Genomic DNA, 25,939 nt, shown 5'->3' with positions numbered 1-25,939 from the left:
CTTTGTGTTTGCCTGCGGAGGTACTTTGAGAAGCCCGGCAGCAGCAGACGTGCGGCTGAAGCTGAGCTCACACAGCCTAACCGCACAGTGAAGGCTCCGTGCAGAGCACATCGTGGGCGGGCCGCGGGCACCCCTGTTCCCCGCACAGCCCAAGCCTCGGTGTTCCAAGTGAGCTGCGAAGGAAGGATGGAGGCAGGGAATTCTCCTCTTTCGGGGACCCCGACACCTCTTCCCCGCGGGGCCAGGGCGCTGCCCGCGCCCGCCGCAGGACTACAGCTCCCAGCGAGCCTTGCGCCGCCTCCATCTTCCCCCTCACACACGCCGCGGGTTGCGAGGTTGAAACGCAGCGCCTTGTTAAAATAAAACCAGTCCTTGAGCAAAACTTTCTCAGAGTGCGCTTTGAGCCTGCGGGGAGGCGCACAGCTGAAATAGATCCTCCAATTAGCCGAATTAGCCCTCATGATCTCGTTGGGTTCACTTTGGCAAGAGGCCGGAGTCTCCACTGCCGGGCTGCTCTGTCTCCCAGAGGAGCTGTAAATCTGCTTTTCTTTCCTGGAGGCGATGTAGTGTCCTGGGAATGTCCTCAAAATACGTGGTGGGTCAGCTCATCTCCTGCTTCAGCAATATTTAGCAAACCCTGCCGCTGGCCTCTCCCGCCGCCCACCCCCCTTCACTGTTGCTCAGTGTCTGGGATGGCGCTCCTGAGGATTGCACTGCCCGACATTGCTCTGCTGCCTGTGCCTTCTCCTTGCTCTAGACTTGCTGCCTGTGAGCGAGGAGCTGTAGTTCAAGCTTTGCTAAACCTCCTGTATCTATACCGGGCCTTTTGTTTATGTGCTGTACATGGCAGGAACAACTCACAGCAGGTGCTACACAGGCAGTACGTACATACACACGCAAACACCATTTGCCAAGTGGCTGTTGCTCTATATTTTTGATTTTGGGCAGCCATTTGGCAGTTTTCACTATGGAGAACTCAGTACCTTTGAAAAGTCCATGTTCTGTATTTTATCTAGAAGTAGGCATTGCCTGGGTAGCATTATCATGGGTTTTCCATAAACACACCAGCACTTTTCCGTCTCCCTTTGGATGGATCTTAGTTAAGCACAGCCGGGTTTTCTGTAAACACACCAACATTTCTCCTCTTCTGTCTCCCTTTGGATGGATCTTAGTTAAGCACAGCTCACATACAGGATTTTGAAAGCCCTGCTAGAGGAGGAGCCTTGGTAGGAGATCTGACAAGGCTGGGGATCTGCAGGCAAGGATTATCTACAGCAAGGTGGCTCAGGGAGATAAGGATGGATGTACATGTGCATCTATCCCAGAATGGGAGCAGGGAGAGAGTAGACAGGGCAACAACTGGATCTCAAATGCTGTGGCAGAGAGCTGTATGTAAGTATTAGGAGACCCAAGCAGAAAGAAATTAGAATCAAAAGATTTGAGGAGTAGATTGGGTGGGAGCCATAAAAGTGAGATGAGGTGACCTAGGAGAAGCTGAGACAAACAAGAAGCAGAGTCTGCAAGTGGACATCAGTGGGGAGGAAGGAAAAAGAGGAATCTAGGAGGCAGTGTGGAAATACATAAGCTGTTTAGAAGAAGCAGAAGTGGTGTGAAGCTTCTCTTCTGTGAGTACTCTTAACACCAGGTTGGAGGCAGGGACACAAGCACTAGTTGATGATTCTCCTTCCCTTTTTTTTTTTTTTTTTTTTTTTTTGTTTGTTTGTTGCTGTTTCCCCCCATTTTTAAAGCATGGTAGTCCCTTGGAAGAAGTTTTGTTCTCCAAAAAAAAAAAAAAGTAACTTAAGTAACACTTCCTGCACTTTTGGAGCCTGTTTCCATCGATGGGCTCCGAACAATTTCAGGAATGCTTCCTTAATTTCTCTCACTCTTTTCCATCAATTGGCTTCTTTCACTCCACCCAGTTTTAGCAGCAGGTTTACAGGCTTTTCTTACCATTCCCACTATAAAAATATGTATGTTTTGAATAAAAAGAAACTGAATACTCAGTCCATCCTATCCTAAGGAGCAGTCACCTTCTCAGAATCTTGTTTTCTGAGTACTCCCTATCACTTTTTACCATCAGAAACTTTCTGGTAATACACTAGAATTACGTGTTCTATCCCATAGAATTCCTTACAGCTTCCAGCTTTGCTATCAGTGACTGGAAAAAAGATATGAGGATTCAAAATCCTCTTCCCCTTAGCACCAAACTAATGTATGCACAGTTGCACAGTCTAGTGTCATCCATCTCCTGAACAGCTTCCGCAGAAAAACAACTTCAGAAATGCGAAATAATCACAAATTAAGTGGTCTTTCCACAAGGCTGGCTAAGCCCAGGCCTCCCAGCCCTGTTATGGTCTTGTGTAAATCAGAAATCCAGAACTGGCATAAAAACTGCAACAGCCTGAGGGAGCATCTAATAACATCGTGTGGGAAACTGCAGCATTCCCCTGGCTGAACCCCACGAGGTCCCTTCCAGGCATCAGTCAGCATAAACTGGCAAGAAAGCTGTGTATTGATTTTGATTGTCTGCACTATATGTGTGCTTGCAGAATCTGAAATTAAACAGCAGATTGGGTTTCTAGTCCCAACACCCTATTTATTTCTGGTTTTATTTTCCTGAAGGAAGGCTGAAAGAACCACACAGAGCAAAACAAACCTTGCGGGAGGTTACAATGTACACAAAGCCATCTTGGGAGTAGGGGCGGTTCTTCGCTCAGCAGAGAACGCGGCAAAGAGGATGAGGAATGGGAACGTCTGCTGATGTTTGGGGGAAGCAGCAGCAGAGAGAAGGGCAGCTGCTGTTTTCACTTAACCCTCACCCGCACCCCGCTCCGCTGGCGGACACAGGCCCAGCGCACGCCTCGGCTCCCACAGCGCTGAGGCACCGCCGCCACGGCCGGGAGCTCTCGGCTCCTCCAGGGACTCCCCTGGCCCAGGGCAGGCGGCCGTCCCTCCGCCCGGCGGGACGCGTCCCCCACGCCGCCGCCGCCCCTCCCGCCGCCGGCTCCCGCACCCCGCGNCCGCCCCCGCCGGAGGAGCCGGGGGCGGGGCGGGGCCGGGCCGTCCGCGGCGCCTCCCCGCGGGAGCGGGCGGGGCTCCTCTCCTTTGCGCCATGATGAACAAATGACCTCGCGGGGAATGAAATTTAAGTTCCACCGGGGAGAGAGAGTTCTCTGCTTCGAGCCCGACCCCACCAAAGCCAAAGTGCTCTATGATGCCAAGGTGACCGGCCGCGCGCGCTCCTGCCTCCCCCTCCCGCGTCTCCCCGGGCGGGAGGGCGCGGGGCGGGGCCGGCGCGCGGCCCGCCCGCTCCCGTTACGGCTCCTGCTCTCCCGTTACCGCTCCCGCCGGGCGCTGGGCGCGCCCCCGGGCGGGAGGCGGCGCGGGAAGCGGCTGTGGGCCCGGCCGGGGAGGCGGCTCCGCCGGCAGCCGCACTTGTTGCGGGAAGCGGGTGCTGGCCCGGGGAGGAGGGAGCAGGCGGGGAGGCCGCGGTGCGGGGGCCGCCACGGGACAGGGAGACGAAGCGAGGCGGTGCCGTCCCCGCCAGGCCTGGCCTCCCTCCGTTGTTGCTCTCCGCGGGCGGCTCAGGCCGGTGCCCCGGTGGGGCTCAGCTCTCTCCCCGCTCCACGGGAGCCCAGGGGTGGGGGGTGCGCGTAGCAGCTGCTTGCGAGCCTCTGGGCCTTGCCCGCGCTGGCTGCAGGGGCCATGGGGCCTGCCTGTCGCGGCAGGTAGACCGCGGGGCCGCCGAGCGCCTCTGGCAGCGTCTGCTGCGCTCCGCGCCTTCCGTTCTCGGCTGAGCACCTGCAAAGTAATTCTGAAGTCTTACTGCCACCCCTGCAGTTTTGTAGCGTAGCTGGATTTATTTCCCCCCACGCTTTCCCACGCTTACTGCCCGCCCTTCTGCGTTTCAGAAAGGTATAAATAGTACCGCTGGTGAAGGAGAATATACGGAAATAGGAGAATAAACAGTGCGCGGTGGGCCATAGGTGTTGCAGTAAGTGGTGACTGCCTCAATTAGGGCCTAACCGTAAGAGTAGTGAGAGTAATGATAGAGCTTTATGTAAATATAGGATATCACAAGATTATTTTTCAATCCTAAACCATCTGTGTCCGACTTAGAAACAGAGTTCTGTGTGGTTTTTTGTTACAGAGAGGGATAAAAAAGAAAGTGTTGTAACTGGATTCTTGATGAAATTAGTACTTTTTGCTGCAGGTTTGTGAGTTGTGCTTATCTGTGTTTCTCCTAATCTTTGATTAGGAATGCCACCGTCCCGTAATATTTTGGGCTGCCCTTTTGTTTCTACATTTACTCCTATGTCATGACAACCTGGCTGCTGTATTTGCTGTCCCTATAAACCTATAACCTGAGTACAAAAATGCATAGTACCTTTTCTTCTTTACGGTCAAGTTCCCTAAACAGCATAACCATCTGTGACTAGTTCTTAATTTCTGGACAGCCAAATTAAAACATCACTGTAGCCTAAGTACTGATAGGGATCTGTTGAAAGTCTCTCAAGTGCAGGCACCATATCTTTTTCTTCTGAGGTGCAGGCCTTTTCAGACTGGCCATTGCACATTTGTGAAAATGGAAGAAAACAAGGGTTGAGATATTCCCAAAGCCTGTTAATGTTTGGTGGCTGAGAGTCTGTGGTGTTCAACAGAGCAGTATTTCTGAGGTTTATGTATAGAGAACTGAGTTTCCTGCTTAGGGGGCTTGAGCAGACAGCACAGGGGAGAAAGTGTAAGCAGGACAATTCTGCATATCTGTTTGATGTCTCCCTTTGTCTGTCTTGAAGGCATGAGACCTTTGAGGATAGGACAAAGAGAGTGAGCAGTCTGCAATGTTAAGACTAGCTAATAAGAAAGCTAGGTTTTCTAATCATATAATCCTTATCTTCTGTTCATGTCAATATTAACTGGCAAAGTATCAAGTCTATTTAATTTTCTTTTCTTTCTTTCTTTCTTTGTGCATAAAATTCATAAATACCCAAAGGCTTACTTTTGCTCAAGCTTTTTAATATGTACCATTCAATATTTGTTTCAGATTGTTGATATTGTTGTTGGAAAAGATGAGAAAGGCAGAAAGATTCCAGAATATCTGATCCATTTTAACGGTTGGAACAGAAGGTAAGAACATATATGTGTGGTTTCAGTTCTTCCATTTCTTCTATTTTATTTTGCAAGGACAGGCTTTGCATAGAACATCGAGGGACCAATGTTTGCAGGAGTATTTTTGTTTTTGTGAATGCCTTTAATATACTTACTCATGTTGACATTGGTCTGTATCCATAAATTTCAGTGAATCGGTTTGATAGATATGAGTTTAAACCTTATGGGCTATCTGTCTGTGGCATATACTTATGGCACCTAAGTTTCCATTAATAAAAGGTTTATGCTTTGTTAAATCTAGCTCTGGATTGTTTGGTTATCAGGGTCAGTACATGAGTGTAGTGTCTTGACTGTGATTGATAGTATGTGTCAGTGCTAGAAATGCTGTTTTGGGTTATGTCAAGGCTTGAGAGATTTTAGATGGCAACGTGAGAGCTGAAGCCATGTGAACAGAGAAAAGGCCAGACCTTGTGATGGAAATGTTTTTTGAATGACACTACACAAGTCCTTTGTAGACTTAAAGTATATTAATTCATTGGTAATCATATATTACCAGTGGCATATATTCATAGTAATTTTGTACTTTCTTTTGACCTGTCCTTAGCTGGGATAGATGGGCAGCTGAAGATCATGTTCTTCGGGATACAGACGAAAACCGCAGATTACAGCGTAAATTGGCACGGAAGGCTGTGGCTCGCATGTAAGGAATCCTTTTGGCCTCAAAATAAATGAGATTCATTTTCAGATTCAGACAAATACATCCAGGTGTCTACATTTGCCCTTGGTGTCTGAGCTCATGCTGTAGGTGATAGATATATGCATAACACAGTGCATTCTAGAGAGCTACTCTAAGCTAGAGACCTGTAGATTGTTATTAACAGTCTAAAAGACTAGCAGCTCTTATGTTAGCTATGTCATTCTTAACTATTGCTGTGAAATGCCTGTGTGTCGGATCTGCATCTTCCCAAAGAAATGTACTTGCAAAATACTTTAGGAAAACCTGAAGTATTTTTGAGACAAAGGCAATGATCTAAAATCTGGTTAGCCATGGCTAGAGGATCTGCCTGAGGACATGAATGTGAGGTAGTGTACAGATATTGGGGTATCCACTCTCGAATAAGCATTGTCCAAATGTTTTCAACTTTAATTAATGAGAATAACACAAACAGAGGTTTCCTGTGCATTTACACATAATCAAATTAGCTAGGATAAACGAATGAAATATTACCCAAATGTCAGTGAACCATTTTATGTTCTGTAGGAGAAGAAAGGGAAGAAAGAAGAGACGCTGCAGGTTGCCTGGTGTTGACTCTGTGTTAAAAAGCCTTCCTGCTGAAGAAAATGATGAGAGTAGCGAAAACTGTGAGTTTGTTTTCATCCTTTGGTAACTGGTGGGATGCCTTGACCTGGGGATAAGTGGCAAACATAGGTTTCATGTGCATTTACACATAATCAAATTAGTTAGGATAAATGAATGAAATAATATTACCCAAATGTCAGTGAACCATTTTATGTTCTGTAGGAGAAGAAAGGGAAGAAAGAAGAGACGCTGCAGGTTGCCTGGTGTTGACTCTGTGTTAAAAAGCCTTCCTGCTGAAGAAAATGATGAGAGTAGCGAAAACTGTGAGTTTGTTTTCATCCTTTGGTAACTGGTGGGATGCCTTGACCTGGGGATAAGTGCATGCAGTCACTTGCCATGGGAGTGTAATGGTCCTACCTGAAATATACAAAGGCAGTCATGTGAAGAGTGAGAACTATATTTCATGCTAGGCAGCTGTTAATATCTATTTTCGTCTTGTAATCCAGCTGCTTCTCCTTGCATTTCTTCTACTCAATAGTTCTAATCAGCAATTTCAGAGCTTAATGCTGTTTTCTTCAGTGTAGTATTAATAGGTGTGAGAAGCCCTGACATTTCTTTGTTTGATGTTAGGAAACACATTTCCCTGCTAGTATTTGTGTGTGTTTGAGGGCAATAAGATTATTTTTTTCCCTAGTCTACCTCACACAAAGGTCTGTTTCTTGTCAGCTGACTGGCTGATTTCACTTTCAAGCCAGATTTTTAATTTCCTGCATTTTCCTTTGTGACTAGAAAGCCAGCAGGAACATTGGCTGGCACTTAACTGATGTTCTGGGAACTGCTGCTGCACAGATTCATGCCTTTTGATGGAATGATTAATATGTTAATCCCCTGTGCAGAACTGAAGTCCAATGAAAATGTGGGTGCTCAGGAATGTAGAGAGCTTTTAAAAGTGAGTGTTTTTCAATTAAAGAAGAGGCAAGAAGACTTCCTATTAACTCATCTTACATGTTTAAAATATTTGTAGTGGGCTGTAAATAATGTATGTTTAATTCAGTTAGAATTACTCATCCTCATTAAATATAACAAGATAATTGTGTTTTTTTAGTGGGTTGGGTTTTTTGTTTTTTGCTTTTTTGTGTTGAGGCCTCAAACTGATTGGTCATAAGCTCTGTAATGTAATAATAAATATGTGAAATCTCTTTTATGCAGCTATAAGTAGTTCTTCGTCTGATGACAGTGATGAAGGAACAGATGAAGAAATAAAAAGTGAAGAAAGTGACATAGATGAGAGGACAGAAATGGTATTTTTGTGTGTTCCTTAAGTTAATAGAATTTAAACATCTGCACTTGAAACTCTGGAAAAATTGAAGTAGATGAAATATATGCCACAACTGGTAATTTAGCTGGAATTAAAAGCATAATTTTCTTATTCCTGGTGTTTACTGTGGTTGTGATTTTGAAAATTATACAATGTCATTTTCTTATAGAACTGTATGATAGAATGCTAAAAATACACATTTGTTTCTTTCCTTCTCATTCGACACAAAAGGCTTATGTGGAGAAAATGTAGCAGAATAGATTTTCCACTTTTGTGGGTGCTGCTGTTTATGCAGGTTGGACAATCCCAGGATGTTTGTCTTTTATTTTACTGTGAAACAGACATGTCAATCCTGGTCTTAAGTTAAAACATAGAGAGGATTGTTTTCAAGAAAAAAAACATTTATTTTTCTGCAGTAAAGAGTTGATCTGAAGATGTGTAGACTTTAACTACTACAGTGCGGGTTATCTGAATCAGCAACACCTAACAAATTTCTGGGTTTTTTTTAGTTAAATACTTAAGAGAACGCTAAATTAAAAAAAGGTTTAAAAAATGAATTTGCAGATGTTTTCAAGAGCAGTATTGTTAGAGAGTTTAAGGCTGTTATCCGCTTGTATCTTTACTATTGAAGTTCTTTTTTCACAACTGATATGTTGTTTTCTTTCACTGATCTGTTGTAGAAAGAAGAACAAGATACTCATACAAAAAGGGACATGGAAGAAAGAGCAATAAGCATAGAAATTCCTGAAGTCTTGAAAAAGAAGCTTGAGGAAGACTGCTACTATATTAATAGAAGAAAAAGGGTATAAAATAAAAGTTGGGGCTCTAATGTGCATGGGGGTGTGAGGAGGGTGTCAAAAGTAGTTTTTGTTTATACAACTCCTGGAGGTTTTTAACTTCAACTTTTTATGTTCATGTTGAGTTCAGACAGGGCAAGGAGGAATACAAAGAGGTAGGGAGTAGAGTTCTCTATAGCTGTAACAGTGGCTTGTCATATTTAGCAGTGTACTGTTGTGGTTCCTGATTGTGCTTTAGAATGCAGTTTGCTTTTGACAGCTGGAAATGCAGCAGACTTGTTAATCTGACCATGTTTATTGTTTCTCCTGATGTTGATAGAAATGCAGTTTAAGGTTGAAATTATACAGTCCTGAATTTGCTTTATGCAGTAGGTATTTACTAAATGAGTTACAACTAATAACTAATAATTAAATTAGTTACAACTTATTGTTTTTATAAGACATTAATTTGTTGTTTCTTTTTCAGCTAGTGAAGCTTCCTTGCCAGACAAATATAATAACCATCTTGGAGTCATATGTAAAACACTTTGCAATTAATGCTGCTTTTTCAGCCAATGAAAGGTCTCGGCACCATCAGATGACTCCACATGCTAATATGAATCTTCATTATGTGCCACCAGAGAAGAAGTGAGTAATCTTTAGTCTACTGCTGTTGTCACAAGAAGAATGAACTTAAATTCTGTGTTGTTTTATGGTTGTTCACTTCTGTGAGCTTATACCACATTGTATATCTATTTACAGGGCTCAAAGTATTTGATAGCTAACTATAGCAGAGTAACACTGATAATTTGTTTATCATTGAGAGAGTCCCTATACACTGAAAAGTCATTATGCAAAAGTATCAATATCCTGTTCTATCATCTAAATTCTTACAAATATTGAGATCCATTTGGAAGAATGTGTTGCTGTTGTCAATGTGGAGAATTTCATATCTGATATAAGAATACCCTGCTTAGATAAACTTGAACAGGTTCACATTTTAAAAAGGATAAAATTACAAACACTTACAAAGAACTCCAAGTGCAAGTTGTTTGTTTGTTTTAAATGGGTATATGATCTTAAATCCTAGAGTTAGTATGTAGAGAAACCATGGTAGCACAAAACCTGGTTTGTTGAAATTTGTGTTTTAGTCTGTTTTCTCAGCTGAGCTGTATGTTCTTCTACCATGTTACAAATGCATTGACCATGCATGTTTGCAGTGTGGTGGTTTTTGATTGTTTTGGGGATTTTTTCTCTTATGTTAAAGATTTTTGATATTAGATGAGACTGCTTCTGTCTAAGTACAATGGGGTGAAATCTTGTTATTTTATTGAGAAATCCTGACTTGTGTCAGTGTTCTATTCTGATGGTGTGTAGTTATGCTATTCCTTGCAATATTTTAGCCTGAGTGTCTTCTTTTATGTTGGTGTCATTCATTCCTTGACAGATTGACACTTTTCCTTCTTTGTAGTATAATCTCCCAAACAAAAGGTTAGATAAAATATCAGAAATATGAACAGAAGGTTTTACACACATTATGATTTTTACAGGTTGATGTTCAAGTCACTTCCTCAATAAAAACAGTGCTTTAGTAAAAAATTTGGTATAGTTTCAGTAATCATTAAGTGGGAGAGATTCAGCTGACATCTTCATTGTATTTGCCTTAATGGTTATTTACCTTCTTGGATTTATAGAATTTCTACACATGATGGTCCCCTGACCCAATTCATGTGTAGTAGTTTTAGTAGGTGATATGAAATATTGGAAGTTTGGAATTTCAAACATGGATCATTTTGGCAGAATCAAATTCTGTTACCATGCACATATATGCACTTGAAATAATGAGAGGGGAAGATCTTCACAAAGGTGAGAGATGTTGCAGGTGTGCTGCACTCTGTGTTCTTGGTTCTTGTAACAGCTCTTGTACTCATCACCTAACCTTGTAAATCTTTCACACAGACCTGAAACTGAAATTCCTGGTAGCCTCCAAGTGTAGTGCTCTGATTAGCAGAGCAGACCATTGGAAACTGCTCTCCCATGCAAATGTATCTGGTTTTGTTGGTTCACTGGATATCTCTTGAGCACAGCCTTAACTGCATCTTAGTGGCTATAGGTCAAATTCTGCTTATGCCTTTTGACTGAATCCAGAGATTAAGTCTGTTTAATACTTACTTTTTCTGGCAGGTGCCTCTTTTTTCAGTGTAGTGAACTTGGACAACCAAAATAATGTTTACCTAAAAAACACCTGACTAATTTTATTTACTCCACAGTAGATTTTATTAGTTTAGTGAATAGTGTCATACAACAGTTGTGTGATTTTGTTTGAGGTTATGAAGCAGACGTTTTAAAAAGACTTGTATTTCTGAAGTTAACAAGAGCAATCACTATCTTTTTAAGTGTGTTTTTCACCACTTATCATTACTTAGTGATTGAATCAGCATATTGTAGTTATGATGTTAATGGACTGTATTAAAGAGCAATTTTGTGCAACTATGCTGAAAAATAGTGCCATGCAACTAAGAAATTCATAATTTTTTTCCCCTCTAGTGTCGAGCTATGTAAAGAGATGGTGGATGGGCTGAGAATAACCTTTGACTTCACGCTTCCCTTAATTTTGCTCTATCCTTATGAACAAGCCCAGTTTAAGAAGGTGACTTCATCAAAATTCTTTCTTCCTATCAAAGAAAACTCAACAAATACTAACAGGTAGGTTAGATATAAGAAGTTTAATACTGCTTATCTCAGAAGGTAGGCGAATGTTACGGTTTTTAACTTTGATTTGAAGATAAGTATATATCTGGAAAATAGAATTTAATAGAAGAACTCATTGCCATGTAATAGTTACTGGGAGGAGATTGGCTTATCTGAATAAAAGTGTTCAATAACATCTGTAAAACTAGAATAATTTCTTTTGTGACTAGAGCCCTGACCTCTTCAATTCTGTAATCCTGCCCTAATTTCCTAGAAATCAGGAGGAACTTTCCCCAAGCCCTCCTCTGCTGAATCCACCCACGCCTCAGTCGACTGACAGCCAGCCCACCACAGGGGAGCCAGCCACGCCGAAGAGGCGGAAAGCCGAACCCGAGATCCTGCAGTCGCTGAGGCGTTCGACGCGCCACAGCTCCAACTGCGACAGGCTGTCAGAGAGCAGCGCGTCCCCCCAGCCGAAACGGCGGCACCTCGAGACCCCCGCTTCCATGCCAAAGCTCTTCTTGCACCTGGAAAAAAGTAGGTTTTTCTTTTTACATTGTGGGTCTAAACAGAGCTGAAAGTTCTGTTCTTTTAGTGCTGAATGGGCTGTAAACTCAGTGAAAGAAATGGAAGTCATTCACTTTTTGTATCAATTCTTTAACTCTGAGGCCTTATTACCAAAGAGAGAAATACAAAACAATATTGTCAGTACTCTGGTATATTTTTCCACAGAATGCAATAAGCTGCTTTTCTGAAAGTCTATTTTAGGATAACTTTTATTGTTCTTTAACTCTGAGGCCTTCTTACCAAAGAGAGAAATACAAAGCAATATTGTCAGTACTTTGGTATATTTTTCCACAGAATGCAATAAGCTGCTTTTCTGAAAGTCTATTTTAGGATAACTTTTATTGAATTTCAGTGTTTAAGACTTCAGACATTTTAGCAGCAGGCCTTAGATGCATTTAATGGCTTATAGATACAAGTAGTAAAATTTCTCTTATTTGTTTTGTTTTGTTTTTCCTTTCATTTTGAAGAAACCCCTGTCCATAGTGGGTCGTCTTCACCTATAACTCTGACTCCTAGCAAAGAAGGGAGCACGGTGTTTACTGGCTTTGAAGGTAGAAGAAACAACGAGTTGAATGAGGTAACAGATTTGGATGTTACTGTCCTAGATTCAAGGATTAATAGTTTTGTGGACCTCAGAGTAGGGCTACGGAAGAAAAGATTTTGTTGCTATTACTTATTTCATCTTTGAATTTGAAGTTCTGTACAGTCTAAATTATTTATGGTGCTATAAAGTTTTCATAACCGGTATTTTCTTATTTTATCTGTAGGTTTTGTCCTGGAAATTGATGCCAGAGAATTATCCACCAAGTGATCAACCACCACCTCCCTCATATATCTATGGATCTCAACATTTGCTGAGGATGTTTGGTAAACTAATGCAAAATTCTCTGCTCAATCAAAGTTGCTTTATATTTTTTTTCCAGTCCTGATATCAGAGTGATTTTTCTGTTTATTAAATTTATCTTTATTCTTGGAGGAATGTACATTTTAATCTGTTTGGAACTTTTAGGCTATTCATAAGTTTGGTTATCTTTTATTGGCTCTGTAAGCCTTCATTTAAGAAAGGCAAAGCAATGTTACTTCCACTACACTGTCAAACATCATTAAACCCAGCAGTATTCACCTTCTCAGCATGTTTCTTTTTAGTAAGGCTTTGAAAGATCAAAAGTAACTTGCAAGGAAAAGTGGGGTCTGTGGTGAGAAGAAATTTTTATATTCTTTTCTGTGTAGTGGATAAAAGTAATTTGAAGTTGCATGTCCAAGAAGAGGTATAAACATTATTTCTTTTATTCACAGTAAAACTACCAGAAATACTGGGGAAGATGTGCTTTCCTGACAAAAACCTAAAGGCTTTAGTAAAACACTTCGAGATGTTTCTGAGGTAATGTGACATAATGTACCACAGCAGTATTTCTATTGTTACATAGATCTAAATATCCTGGAATGGCAAAGAGAGTTTAAAATAAGATACTAATTTTCTATAACCACAAGATTATGATAAAATTAGTATACCATTTTAACAATAGCAATTTAAGTAAAGATGAATATAAGATTTTTTTAATTTTTTAATTCCAGTTGAAGGGAATCACAATTTTCTACTTTGAATTTTCATAACACATTGATACAGAACTGAAGTATGAAAGTTTGTTGATATGTATAAAATGGCCAGTCTGACTTGGTTAAGTATAAGCATGTTTAATGAAGAAATGCAGAGTCTGCATTGGTATTTTTTATAATATTAGCAGGGGGAGAAATTTGTGCTTTAAAATGTGTTTTTAATTATAGTGATTTCTTAAATGTCTGTCTTAACTGAGCTTTGAACAGAAAGGTTTCTCTGATGCAGTCAGTGGTTTGTAGGGATACACCACTCTGTGTGACCACACTAGCTCCACCACTGGAGTCTGTAAGGTCATACCTGCACCCTGATCAGATGGGTTTATCAGGTACTGTCATTAGTATTTCTGCATGACATTGAGGATGTGGTTAGATATCTTGTGTTGGCGCTGTGTTGTGCACCATCAGTACACTGGGAAACAAAATTACCAAGGAAAACTTTCGGGAGAAGGTGTTGTAGAGGGTAATGGAACAGATACGGAAATTATAACTTAAATTGGGTCAGGGACTTCAGTAGCCACTTAGGGAAAGGTAACACAACACCAGCATAAAAAAACAAACTTGCATTAGACATCAGGGAGATGAAAGCTTTAAAATGCTTTTACTTTAATTGCTTATTGAAAATAAAAGATGTTTCCAATGTCAAAGTTTCTACAATACACAGTTTTTCTCTGTGAGCAGTTAATTGTCAAATTTTACTGATTCCATTTTGAATCTCTTTTGTCAGATCCTTGTTGGCATTCAAAATACCTTTAAATTAAACAGGACAGAATTAAAGCTCATTGTTGGAGGACTGTTTTTGCTTGCAGTGAATATTTTTAGGGAGCTTAACTCACTGTGGATCATATCAGTTTTTATCAGACTTCTGCCTGTTCAGATTCTTCTGTGTTGATCAGAGCAGATCTCTGTTCTTTAGTGTCTTTAATACCATGTTTTCATATCCATTCTATGGATAAGCTTTAATGGATTAGAATAGGCGAAAGGAGAAACATATCCCCTTACACCACATAAAATAAAGGTTGCATATTGGAAAAGGGCTGTTTAAGGGAACTGAAACTTCTAGTGATAGTATCTGTATGTGTTGTACTTTTCCATCTGAGCATTTCATTAAAATGTGTAGTCATGTATAAATAGAAATCAAATAAATCATATTTTCATGTCAGCATTTTTAAGGGAGCTAGGACTGTACTTTTGAAGCAAATCTCTCAGTAGCTCCCCCTTTCCATACTTTGTGTCATAGTGGAGAGTCCTCCAAATACACAACCTGCATTCCTTTCAGAAAACACTTAACCAGAGGTGTGCTTCACTCCTTGAGGCCAGGCTACAACAAAACCAAAATGAGCCCCACAAGGCAAGCATAATGTGTCTATCATGTATCTGTTACAGCAAAATATTTGAAGGCTGTGTTTTTTCAAGCAGTTTCTTTTTTGACAGTGTCAAGAAAGCTTCAAAGTTACAGTTACTGCTGTAGAGGAAGCATTTGATCTTAGGTAGCTTTGTAATAAATACTTAGTTTACTTTCCTTGTCAGCTTTGCTACTGGGCAACAGAAACCAGTGCAAACTATTAGATACTTTTTTTTCAACATGTATTCACTTGGTGCTTTGGAAAGTTTTTCATTTGGGTGTTTATTTCTTCATGCTGCTTGTCATTGAAAGTCATCAAACAGTTATTTTCTAGACAATTGTTTGTGTATGATTTTTATCACAGAAGTAGTTCTGCATTATCTGTTTCTAATCACAAGACAATTTGAGTTTGAGGTGCCATCTTTTTCTGAGGCCTGGAAAATAGAATAGATGTTCCCAACAATGTCAGAGTGAATATAAAAGCAAACCTCTACTCGAAAGCTTTCAGGTACACAATATGGCGAAAACCGCACGTGGTATAGTAATTCCACAATTTTTATAAAGTCAGTTAATTAGTATACTTACCACATATTGTTCAATTAAAAGGTTAGTTGGCTAGGTAATAATCCCTGGGGTCTTGCCCCTCTGAAGGCAGAGGTTTCTTTTGCCTCACTTTTTTTGTGTCTAGTCTAGATTCTGGTTGAAAAACAGAATGTCTGTGTAGTTGGTTCTCCTCTTGAGGTAAGACTAAACACTAAGGTTGGCTTATAGTTTCTAAATGTAGGGAAGAATGGTAGGAAAATTGCTAGAAACAGCAGCCATGCTTTAGCAATCTACAAAGTTACAAATACATGAAAGATACAAAAAGTTAAAAATCTTTAGGCATCTGTATTAGTTCTTCAGTTTTCACATTCTGTCTTCCCCTTTTTGGGAATTAAAGGATTAATGGATGATTATTATAAATACTTTATATCAATTCTGTTCTGGCTTCACTTTTGAACAGTAAGGTCTTCCCTACAACATCTGTATGCATTATGTAATAGCTGCCAGTTTACTTAGGACTGCTTAATTTTTTTTTGTTTTTTTTTTAGTGAACTACTCTTGAGTGAGAAGCTGAAGTACTCTCCTTTTCTTTATTGCTCTAATAGCAGACAAAGGATTGATGGGTTTGCTTGCTTTAATTAAACTACTCCTGAATCTTCTTTGATGTCTAGTAGAGTAGTCCAAGCATTAGTGGTTTATGTATTCTTAAATAAAACTTTCCTGCAGTACACATCTGATTTAGTTCTTGCACAGATACTGATATAATTTTGAATTATGATTTTGTGGCTAAAATTTATAGTTTACCGTTTATACTATTAATCTCCCATGGGCTGAGAAACTGAGATTTATGTAATGTAATACTTTTTCTGGGAGCTTGTTGTCTTGAGTTTACTTAGCTCATGATAGATGCATTAAATTAGCTTTGAGATGCTACATGGATAATAATTTTCCAGTTATGCCCTCAGACTGCTCTTAGACAAGATTTTTCTCAATTTCCCAGACAACATATATTTTTAAGGAATGTATGAAATGCATCTTTTTGACTTTCTTGTTAAGTAGAAACTCTACCCTCTGTGCTTAGTCCAGCTTTCTGGACACACAAGTGTGCAAAATGAAAATTTTTTCATGGAGAACAGGAAAGTTTATTTCTCACTAATAGAATTTGCGGAAGAAAATCAGATTCTCAAATTAAGTATAAAACTCTGAATCTTAAATTATTTAATTCTGAAATGATTAATAGTACTTGCAGTCTAAAATTAGACACACCAGTTGGTTTTACTGAATTTCACTTAGTGCACATTTAGTCTTTAGGACCAAGCAGTGGGAGCTAATGCTTTAGCTGGTGCTTACTGGTGCTAACTGGTAATTGGACTAGTAAAAGACCCCTGATTAAATCTTCTTGCCTGTTAATAGCTTTAGAGTAAGAGAAAGTATTAGCTTTAAACTAATTCCATTATTTCAGCCACTTTTGAAATAAAATGCTGCATATGCTGTATTTTACAATTTCCTGGCATTGTAAGGTGCCTAACAAGCCTCCAGAGGTTGCCTCAGTGGTGAGAAATGACTGGCAGGAAGGTGCCTGTTTCTGTTTTGCTGTTTCCATTAATTTGCACATGGCCTTGGCTTGGAAAACTGTTTTGGAATCACAGGCCCTCTCCCAAGTCTGTTAACCAATAGAAGCTTCTTAAGAGTTAGGAGGAGGATACAGTAAGTCTGTCTTTGCAAGAGCAAGACCCATCTTCACTGAGGTAATTTCAGAGAATGTAATTTGCATTTTGGTAAAAAAGGCAAAATGAAGTGGTACAGAAAAGCATAGACAGATATTTTGACTTTGATGAAATACAGAGAAATAAATAAGTGATGAAATACTTCTAAAATATTGCTTCTAAAATTTCTAGTAAGTCTCTTTTTAGATGATTAGTGTATTAGTTCAGATTATGGAGAGCTAATAGTCAAATATTTTAGTTTTGTTAAAAACCCACAGGTATTTCAAACTCAGTATTTCCTTTAAGCTTAGATCTCATTTTTTCCCCCTGATGCTCTAAAATCTGCTTGTATCTGTTGTGTCACTCTGCTCCATGGGTAGAAAAATATTTTGATACTGTTGAGTTTTTCTGAGAAGGAAGCCAAATCAGAGGACTGTAATAATAAAATGTGTATATACAAAGATGACAAGTTGTTTTGAGTAACCTTAAGAAATAGATCTCTGGTGCTGACAGCATATTTTGAGTGTAGTAATTTTATTCTATATAACTGCAGTGGTGAATTATCACCACTAGTCTGTGCTAATGTACAATTATGAGAGATTATTTTTGTCTGAGAATGAAAAAATTAAGCAGTGCAAATGGTGAATGGATTAGAAGACATCTTTAGTTAGGCAGAGTTGCTTTATGATAGAGTTTGTTGTGAGTCATTGTGGCTTCAGTTGCAAAAGGGCAAGTGATTAAAAATCACATTCTGAAAGATGGAAAAGAATGCAATTGTGCCAGTGTTTCTTACATTGTATTATTAACTGATTAGTATTGTTGAATTACACTGGGTTTTTTCCTCTCAATTTTTTGGATTAACCAGTTACTTGGTTGTGACACACTAGAAAAGTTAATGGAATTGGAACCTAAATGTGAAAAAATCAAGTTTCTGAGTATAAATGGAGATGTGGGTTTAGAGGGCACAAACATGTAAATCAACATTTTTTTCCAAGTTTTGAAATACTTTGAACTGAAGGAATTCTCTTTGCACAGTTGAGTAGAAAGTTAATTACCATTTTGGGCCCTCTCAAACTTTTGGCACCTTTAGAGAGAATGGTACTAGTGAGTACCTGGTATTGTGCAGGTTCTTGCTTTCTGTGGGCTTTGTTGGCTGCTTGGTCTGCAGAATGTGCTCATTGGTGCTTATTGTCCATGACTAAGGGTTTGTTGCATTGCCAGAAACTGTTCCTGAAACTCTCCATGTGGATTGCTTCTCTTCCTTCTGCTTTCCAAATCATCAGGTGCCTGGGAATTTGAATGAGCATATTGCTAGTCAATAGCTGAGGTTTGGATCATGTATCTACATGTAGAGGTTGCCCCAAGTCCTTTAAATGTGTTATGGTAGCTTTTTTAGAAGGCAGCTCTAGGGTCATGGGGTCTTCATCCTCAAGACAAGCCAAGGACTCCTGTATTAAGCTCTTGTAGGACTGTTTTCCCAAAAGGTCTTTGGGAAAATTAAATTCTCACTCACTCAATCTGATTTTTGGAAATATTATGATGGTAGCTTGGCATCTTCAGGGTTCTCCACACTTCCTCTTAAAAGGCCAAGGAATATTATCTCAGTTTCTATATATCAGTGAGTGATGAGTCCAGTCAACAAAACAGGCCATTTTATTCCTTTAGCATGGTTCTTGAGCCACTGGGTATTGGAATAAACATCTGAAACCTCAATTCACTTCTTCTGTTGACTGCAGTGGGGTTGTGATGGCCTTTGTCATCTTTTGCCCTGAACAGCCTTCCAGATGGAGACAGACCTATAAATTGGGAAGGGGTGAGGGTCAGATGGTGGCATATATTTTTTTGTGAACCTAAAGCCGTTTAGTTTTCAAATCCTGCATTTGAGTAGTAGTGTCAGAGATGAGGTAACTTCTTAATCTGCAAATGACATTTCTTTTGATGAGGTGACTCACGGCGTTAGGAATCATAATGGTCTTCTAGCAAACTCAAATAGATCATTACAGTAACCTTTCAAACAGGTCACTGATCTCATCAAAGCGTCTACTTACCTTTTAAAATTCTGTGGCAGAAGTGTGTAGGGTCACCTTCCTGGAAACTTTTCCTTTGGACACTATCTTCTTATACATTAATGGCTGAGGATGTCTTTCTAAAACCTTAGTTTTTAGAAAGACATCCTCTTTGTCATTTTCACACTTTCTGGGCTGTCCCTAAGTTTATTCATGTGATGGTAGCTGACATTTAAAAGAATTATTTTTCTTCATTCAGAGACTTCCAGTAATAAATTCTGTTGGTGGTATCAAGGCAAGGCCCACCAGAGTATGCTCTTAAAATAACTCATACTAATTCAGTGACTCTTATTGAGATATGTTCATGATGTGTGTCAAATGGCCTTCTAATGTGGACAGTGATAATTCAGTTCTTCTTTTTGATAGATCTGCCTGTATAAGTCACTCAGATGGTAGTGTATTTGTGAGGCTATTGCTTGCTTAAAACACCCACACTTGAAGATCAGAACATAGCTTGAAGAATTCCTAAGTTGCCCACATCTTTTTCCCTTGTCTCCATCCTCTCTAGACCTTTCTGAAGTGTTGCCCTTCTAGGAACCTGTGGTAGCGAGGAAAATAACTGCATTGTGCCATGTTCTCTAAGCATGAGTATAAAGCATGAGTTTGTTTTTGTGGACATTCATGATGAAAAATGCATGCAGTCTCAAATCAATGTGGACTGTGCATCCCAGAATTGGTTGCTCATCAGCAGTCTCACTGTGTACATGTATGCATATGAACTCTGTAAAAAGTATAAAAATGAAAAAGGCAATAATGCAACAGGTAACTGAATGGATCAGATTTGTAAGTTAAAAATGATGAAAAAATTTCTGAATAGCTTGATAGCAATATGCTTTCTATCTGTTGCTGAACATTGTCTCTGTCTGCTAATTACAGCTCCCTCTGTCTTTAAATCTTGGCTCATGACTTTCAGGTAACAGTGTAATTGATCTTGGTGCTGTTTTAGCTTGTCCAAAAGCAAAGCAATAGTAAAATATCTGGTAGGCAAAAGTCTTAGGAGACTCCTAATATTTCAGTGCCAGTGTTCTGCACTGTGATGTCTTTCGAATAGCAGCTTCAAGAAGGGCCCCTGCTCTTTGTATGCAGGTATAGAAGAGACTGGCAAAGAGGCTGACTGTGTTCCTTCAGTAGTTTTCTCCTACTTCTCTGCAGAAAATAATTTGTTTGCTAGCTCTGGGGTATTTTGCTTTCCACAACTGTTACATGAAGAACAGGGAGATGTACATTTGACTGTGTGCATTCTGCCCTTTTTTGAGTTGTAGCTGTGGCGCACCATCTCAGCTAAATTTCTCATCAGTACCAGCTGTCACTTCAGCATGCACCAAACTGGCATGTATGACTGATTTCAGCAAAAGTCAGGAAATTTGTAAGAGAAAGTGAACCTGTTTTCCATTATTTGCCATTAAAATTCTTGGAACTGTCAGCTACCCAAATGCCCTCTGAGGGTTCTTTTAAAACATATTACCCTGTATGATCTAGCTCTTAGTAGTGTGTTTTACTGAATGTTATGCAAAGATGCTAAGATTTTCATCAGCCCCTGTAATTTTTTAATGTCTTGGAGTCATTAATGTGTGTTAATGAAGAATTATTAATTATAATTAATTAAATACCACTTGTGACTCAACCTTATACAATCTAAATACATTCAAACTTAGGTCCAAGCCTGTTAAGTTTGAGGCTTTTCCACACTTGCTTCATACCAACCCCTCATCCTAGAAAGTGATTTGTAGCTAACTGAAATCAGAGGTCATAGTGGTTGGTGATTTGGGTATTTTATTAGCTTCTAAATTGCTATAATTTGAGTATTCCTTTTTAGTGGTTTGAAACATTTTACATCAGAAACCATTTAGGACCCTCTATATACTGTTAATTGCAGAGCTGCTGTGAAATAAGGAAGTATGGAAGAAGCTGACAATGTGCCTTCTAAATTAATGGTGACACCATGAAGGATTGATTTCTTCTAAAAGAGTTTCTATTTCTCACTGTTTTTTTAGAGTTAGTAGGATGTAACTAGTTATTCCTCCAGTTTAGTACTTATTTGATGCCTGTGTTCAAGTGCAAGGATTGGGGGAAAATCAACCCTTTTTCATTTATCTGCAATTTTGTACTGTCACTGTTTGCTATGAGCTCTGAGCAATTAATATATTTGTTATTAAATTTAAAGTGCTTCATTTAGAGGATCTTGCCAGTATTCCTTGATGCTTTGGCTCTCTGTAGATCAAAGGACATGCCTAGTTCAGGCAGTGCAGCAGTGAGTGAGGTCGGAGAAAGCCTGTAGTTTTTATGCTATTCACATGAAGATCTTTTTTTAATTTAGACTTTCTGTGTCCAAAGTGTTGACTATGCAAAACTGATATTTTCAGCTTCCAATAGTGAAGTCATCGCCCCAGCCACTGTTCCTTGAGAGAACACAGATTCTGTAAATGACGTTGTTTTCTGTTGTTTGTTTTGTTTCCTACTAGTAAAACATGTAGCTAGCATTTTGCCATGTTTATTGATGCTGATCTTTAATATCCAGGTATTTTTGAAGGTCTGTGTTTTCTTCTGAAGTACAGCTTGAATGTAATCTTGTGTTTAATAACTGTTTTGCCCTTTTGCCTCCATTTGTATACCCAGTGTCTTTGAAATCAAAGGAAGGAGCAGAGAGCTTATATACATTTTAGCTGTTTGTTATATACAAATTCATAACAGCACTGTTTATTTTCTTTTTCAGTCCTAAACCAAAGAAACTGTTGTGTGTTAGCAGAGCAGGAAAGCATTATAAAATATTGTGTGCTTGGTGGTTTGAATACTATTTGCAGACCATTCTGCAGAAATAGGAAATTAAGAAACTGAATTTACAAAGGATGTATTTTGTCATTGAAACCCATATTTAAATCAGGTACTCCTGGAAGATGGAGACCCTAAAGGCACATGAAACATATGAAAAGTCATAGCTTTACTTGCCTTAAAAGATATAGTTTGACTTAATGGCTGCTGGCTATTTGTGAGGTAAGATACTGACAAAGTGATAACTGAAAATACTGGTTTGGGCATAAATGAAAGGAGTATGTTGAGCAGGCAACTTAGAGAAGTTGCAGAAAAATAACTTATTTTTCTTTCTGTGCTAGTTCTTTGAATTCTTTTTCCAAGTATAGGTTTAACTTTCGGAATTTTTTTTGTTATTGAGCTTAAGGGTTTTTTCTAGTGCTTGTTGAATTTCAGAATGCTAGAAGAAGACTGTTTCTTACTATGTGAAACTTGTAAAAAATAGGGCAAATTCTTTGTATGCCAAATTTCAAAGAGTAATAGTTCTTAATTCCCAGGCTGTGTTTTTGCTGAGCTTAAAAATCAATTTGAAAAAAGCTTTTCTCTTAAATGTTTCATATTCTGTTCTTTTTTTTTTTTTTTGTGTGTGCTTTCGTCTCAGGTTTTTAGCAGAATACCATGATGATTTCTTCCCAGAATCTGCTTATGTAGCTGCATGTGAAGCCTACTACAGTACTAAAAATCCTCGGGCCATCTACTGAAGCTATTAATAAGGATTAAATCCTACTATACATAGCCCATGACAATGCTATTCTGCTACATGGCTACAAGATGAGAAAGAAATTAAAACAACTTCTGGAGTTGAAGACATTGGAAAATATCTTTATGATGGTTGGATTACTTAGGAATGGAGAACTACTTTTCAGAGATGTGTACAGACAGTGGTGTGAGTCACTTAGAGGGTTGGATATAAATCTGACTCCAGATGAATGAAGAAGCCTTGTTCTGACTTTACTGCACAGGACTACTCAGAGTAATAAAAAGCAAAGGATGCAAAAGCAGATGCATTGGCAACAGGACATTCTCATGAAGATAAATCACCATGCTGTGTTTCGTTGTAGCTCAGCCTCTCCTGTGTGAGAAATAAGACTTGACTAAATAGTTACATGAAGAGAATTTGTGACTGGTACCTTATGGATTGTTTTCCTCAAAAATTACATTTCATCTGTGGAACTGTCATGATAGAAAGGATTGCTTAATGTAAAGGTGGCTTTGCTGTTTGACTAGTGTGACATCTGCCTCAAAAATGACTTTGTTGCTTGAATGAAAGATGTGTTGCTGACTTGGCATTTTGCAAAGGTGTATATAGACCTTTCCTGGTAAAGCTGGCAGGGTTCTGAGCAGACCATACACAGCCAGGGATTCGGCACTTACCTGGCAATAAATGATTTCCAGAGCCGTTATGAAAGAACTGATTTTCCACAAGTAAATGGGAAAGTCAGTAAAGTCATTGCAGTTTAATTGGCAAACACTTATTTTCTTAATAAAGTTCACAGTGGCTGCTGTGTGGATGTGTGATTTTGACTGTCTAAAACATCTTGTTTGTGCTCAATTAGTATTTTTGAGGGTGCTAAGTGTGCGTATAATGAGAGGTGGGAGCACTGACAACATATGGAGAGGAGCCCTTTCTGTATCATTGGATGTTCTTCTGCAGACTTGAAGAATGTCTCTTTAGACATTTTTAGACACTTTGGCTCTGGAAATAGCAGTTCAGTGAGAACTGAGTTCCTACAAATGTGACAACACTTTCAGTAGAAATTAATTGAAACATAATTCTTGGCGTGGAAACTGCATGCAGGACTTAGAACACTGGCCTTCAAAATCCTTGGCTGTGTCAAGATAGACACAGATTTTAAAAGCACTAAGAGAAAACAGGACTCTTGTTTACAGACTGCATTAATCACTCTTGGTTCAGAAAACTTTCACCTATAATGTGGAGCTCAAGTTTCCTTACATTTGTGCAAACTAGTAATTTGAAGGCATCATCTTTCAAACATAAATGGCAAGCTTAGGCTAAGACACCAAAAGAGATGTAAAATCTGCTGTTGATATTAATTGTCACTTTTCAGAGTTCTGTAGTATGCTCAAGCTTATGAATTCAAAAGATTAGGATTACTCAGGTTTTAGTAATTTAGGTTCTCCTTTTGAGAAAAACTTCTATGAAGAGTCTGCTGAACTCAGTTGTTGTTAAACCAGTGGCATGGATGCATGCAGCTTTCTTGATTGTTAATTCTAAAAATTGCCATTTAGCAGTGCTACTCTTTTTTAAACATGTTTCTCTTGTACCAAGAAAACTCCATATTTGTAAGCTTTCATCATTCTCAAATGACAGAAGTTTTGAATCTCTAGCAGAATCCATGTACATCAAAATTTTTTCAACATGTTTCATTCTAGGTTTAAATGCTGTTTGTCTAAAAGACAATTCAACAAAATATGAACAAACTGTCTAACACGAGATTAGTCTAGGAATGCTGCCTGAAGCTTCAAAATGAATCCTTTCTATTTTAAGAATGCTCATGTATAATAGGACAGATCTGGTTTTGTTCCATTTTTTACACCTGTGAGTATAAGACACGTTATGAATTGAGTCCTGTTGTGTAACTGTGTTTAACTGTGTTGAAATGAAAATTTCTGCATCAAGGGGTCAGGAGTACTGGTGGTATTGCCTTATGGAGATGCTCAAAAGATGTGAGGGGGAAACAATTCTGATGGTCCAGTTATAGTGTAGTCTTTGTGAACAAAATTTTTCATAAAATTCTTTTGAGGCTGCTGTTGGATGTAGTATTACAAAATATCTTACTCTCATAAAAGTTAGAAGCTTTTCTCCAACGTTGTACCTCTTTGTGCTTCTTGACACTTCTAATTGATATAATTTTTATATTTGAATATATATTTGGATTTTAAAAGTTTAGGTTTATAAATTCAATTACAGTAATATGCAACTTTGGCATCCCTCTTTACTGTCACTCTTCTTTTATGACATTCAAAATTTTAATACCTGATTTTAAAATTTTTTAAGCTGTAGCAGTGGGAGACACTTGCAAAAACTTGAAACAGAGTGCTCAAGAGGCACATTTCTTACTAGTCTTCAAATATATAGAGACTTACCAGAGTGGACCCCAAAATTCACTTGGAATGTAATGTTCAAGGGTTTTTGAACTCAGGAAGCTTAATAATGTAGTCATAGAGCCAGTGTGAATCTGAAGGAACTCTTTGAATGTCCTTGACTGATCAGATACTTGATGGGATCCACATCCATCTGAGGTGATGGAAGATGCACTTTACTATTTGTCATTATTTAGTTGCTCTTTATAGAATTACTCATACTGTGTTTTCTAATCTGATTGAGTCAAAATGGTGTGGACTAACTGGAGGAATATGAAAGCCTGACTGAAGCAGGCTACAGGAGCCTTCAGAGGAGCGAGTCTGCCAGCAGACTTCAGAGACAGTCCCTTGCAGCAGAGCAGCTGAGCTGAGGAAGCAGGTTAATGGGCAGTGATAGTTCACACCAACATACCTGTTTGTACAAGTCACACGTGCTCTGTTTCCAAGGGAAGGCAGTTTTGATTGTGTATGTCAGGAAATTATCCCACTGTAATCACAGTGCATACTTACACTGGTAAGTCTCTATGCTGGAGTCCTGCACTTCCCTTCAAGAGTGGGGTGCTCCCATAGTGGGTGTGATGTTGGGTTTTGGATGTGACTGTTCTTGGGAAAAGGCAGAGGAGAGCAGTTGCAGCCTCGGTTCAGAAGCAGGTGGTGCAGCTGATGGGTGGGAAGAGAGCTGCCACCTGCGTGCCCAAGGTGCTTGGGCTGTGCTCGTGGGACTCATTTCAGTACCTGCTCTGACCTGGCACAGGAAGGTGCCTGAGGAACTTTACATGGTGCCACAGACTATGAAAATGACCTTATGTTAAGTGCTTTACATAGACAGTAAAGTTTACCAAAGAAGAATAAACAAAATATAACTTTAATATTCTTCTGTTTTATTCCTGATTTTAAGCTTGATTCTGTACCTATCATCCTCCAGGAAAAAAAGAAGAAAATCAATACTGTTCTTTCAAGTGCACTGTCTAGAATTGCCATGTTGCCT

The 25,939-nt window shown here is 39.3% G+C and overlaps 1 protein-coding gene across 4 annotated transcripts; it reads left to right on the top strand.

Moving 5' to 3' along the window:
• The first annotated feature begins 416 nt into the window (after positions 1–416).
• Positions 417–24,670, top strand: MSL3 (MSL complex subunit 3). Of its 4 annotated transcripts, none has more exons than XM_039714196.1 (13): positions 417–595; positions 5,048–5,130; positions 5,717–5,812; positions 6,374–6,474; positions 7,622–7,713; positions 8,411–8,533; positions 8,994–9,154; positions 11,054–11,212; positions 11,472–11,734; positions 12,232–12,341; positions 12,532–12,631; positions 13,061–13,145; positions 22,448–23,380. In XM_039714196.1, the coding sequence occupies exons 1-13, from the start codon at positions 578–580 to the stop codon at positions 22,545–22,547; spliced, it is 1,491 nt and encodes a 496-aa protein (XP_039570130.1). In that variant the 5' UTR covers positions 417–577; the 3' UTR covers positions 22,548–23,380. The 4 variants fall into 4 exon arrangements, with proteins under 4 accessions (XP_039570130.1, XP_039570128.1, XP_039570131.1 ...); XM_039714194.1 differs by lacking the exon at positions 417–595 and adding an exon at positions 3,031–3,225 and having other exon boundaries at positions 22,448–24,670; XM_039714197.1 differs by lacking the exon at positions 417–595 and adding an exon at positions 3,919–3,997 and having other exon boundaries at positions 22,448–24,670.
• Positions 24,671–25,939: the final 1,269 nt, after the last annotated feature.

This window comes from Passer montanus, unplaced genomic scaffold (assembly GCF_014805655.1).
Source record: "Passer montanus isolate IOZ18808 unplaced genomic scaffold, ASM1480565v1 scaffold3, whole genome shotgun sequence".
Lineage (NCBI taxonomy): Eukaryota > Metazoa > Chordata > Aves > Passeriformes > Passeridae > Passer > Passer montanus.
Note: the sequence above shows the minus strand (reverse complement) of the source record. Positions and strands in the feature narration are given on the sequence as shown.

Bases quoted from the DNA above. Each gene is read 5' to 3' on its own strand.
- MSL3 (XM_039714194.1), top strand. From the start codon at position 3,127: ATGACCTCGCGGGGAATGAAATTTAAGTTCCACCGGGGAGAGAGAGTT. The intron at 5,813-6,373 runs GTAAGGAATCCT...TATGTTCTGTAG, and splicing joins CGGAAGGCTGTGGCTCGCAT to GAGAAGAAAGGGAAGAAAGA. The intron at 12,632-13,060 runs GTAAACTAATGC...TTTTATTCACAG, and splicing joins ACATTTGCTGAGGATGTTTG to TAAAACTACCAGAAATACTG.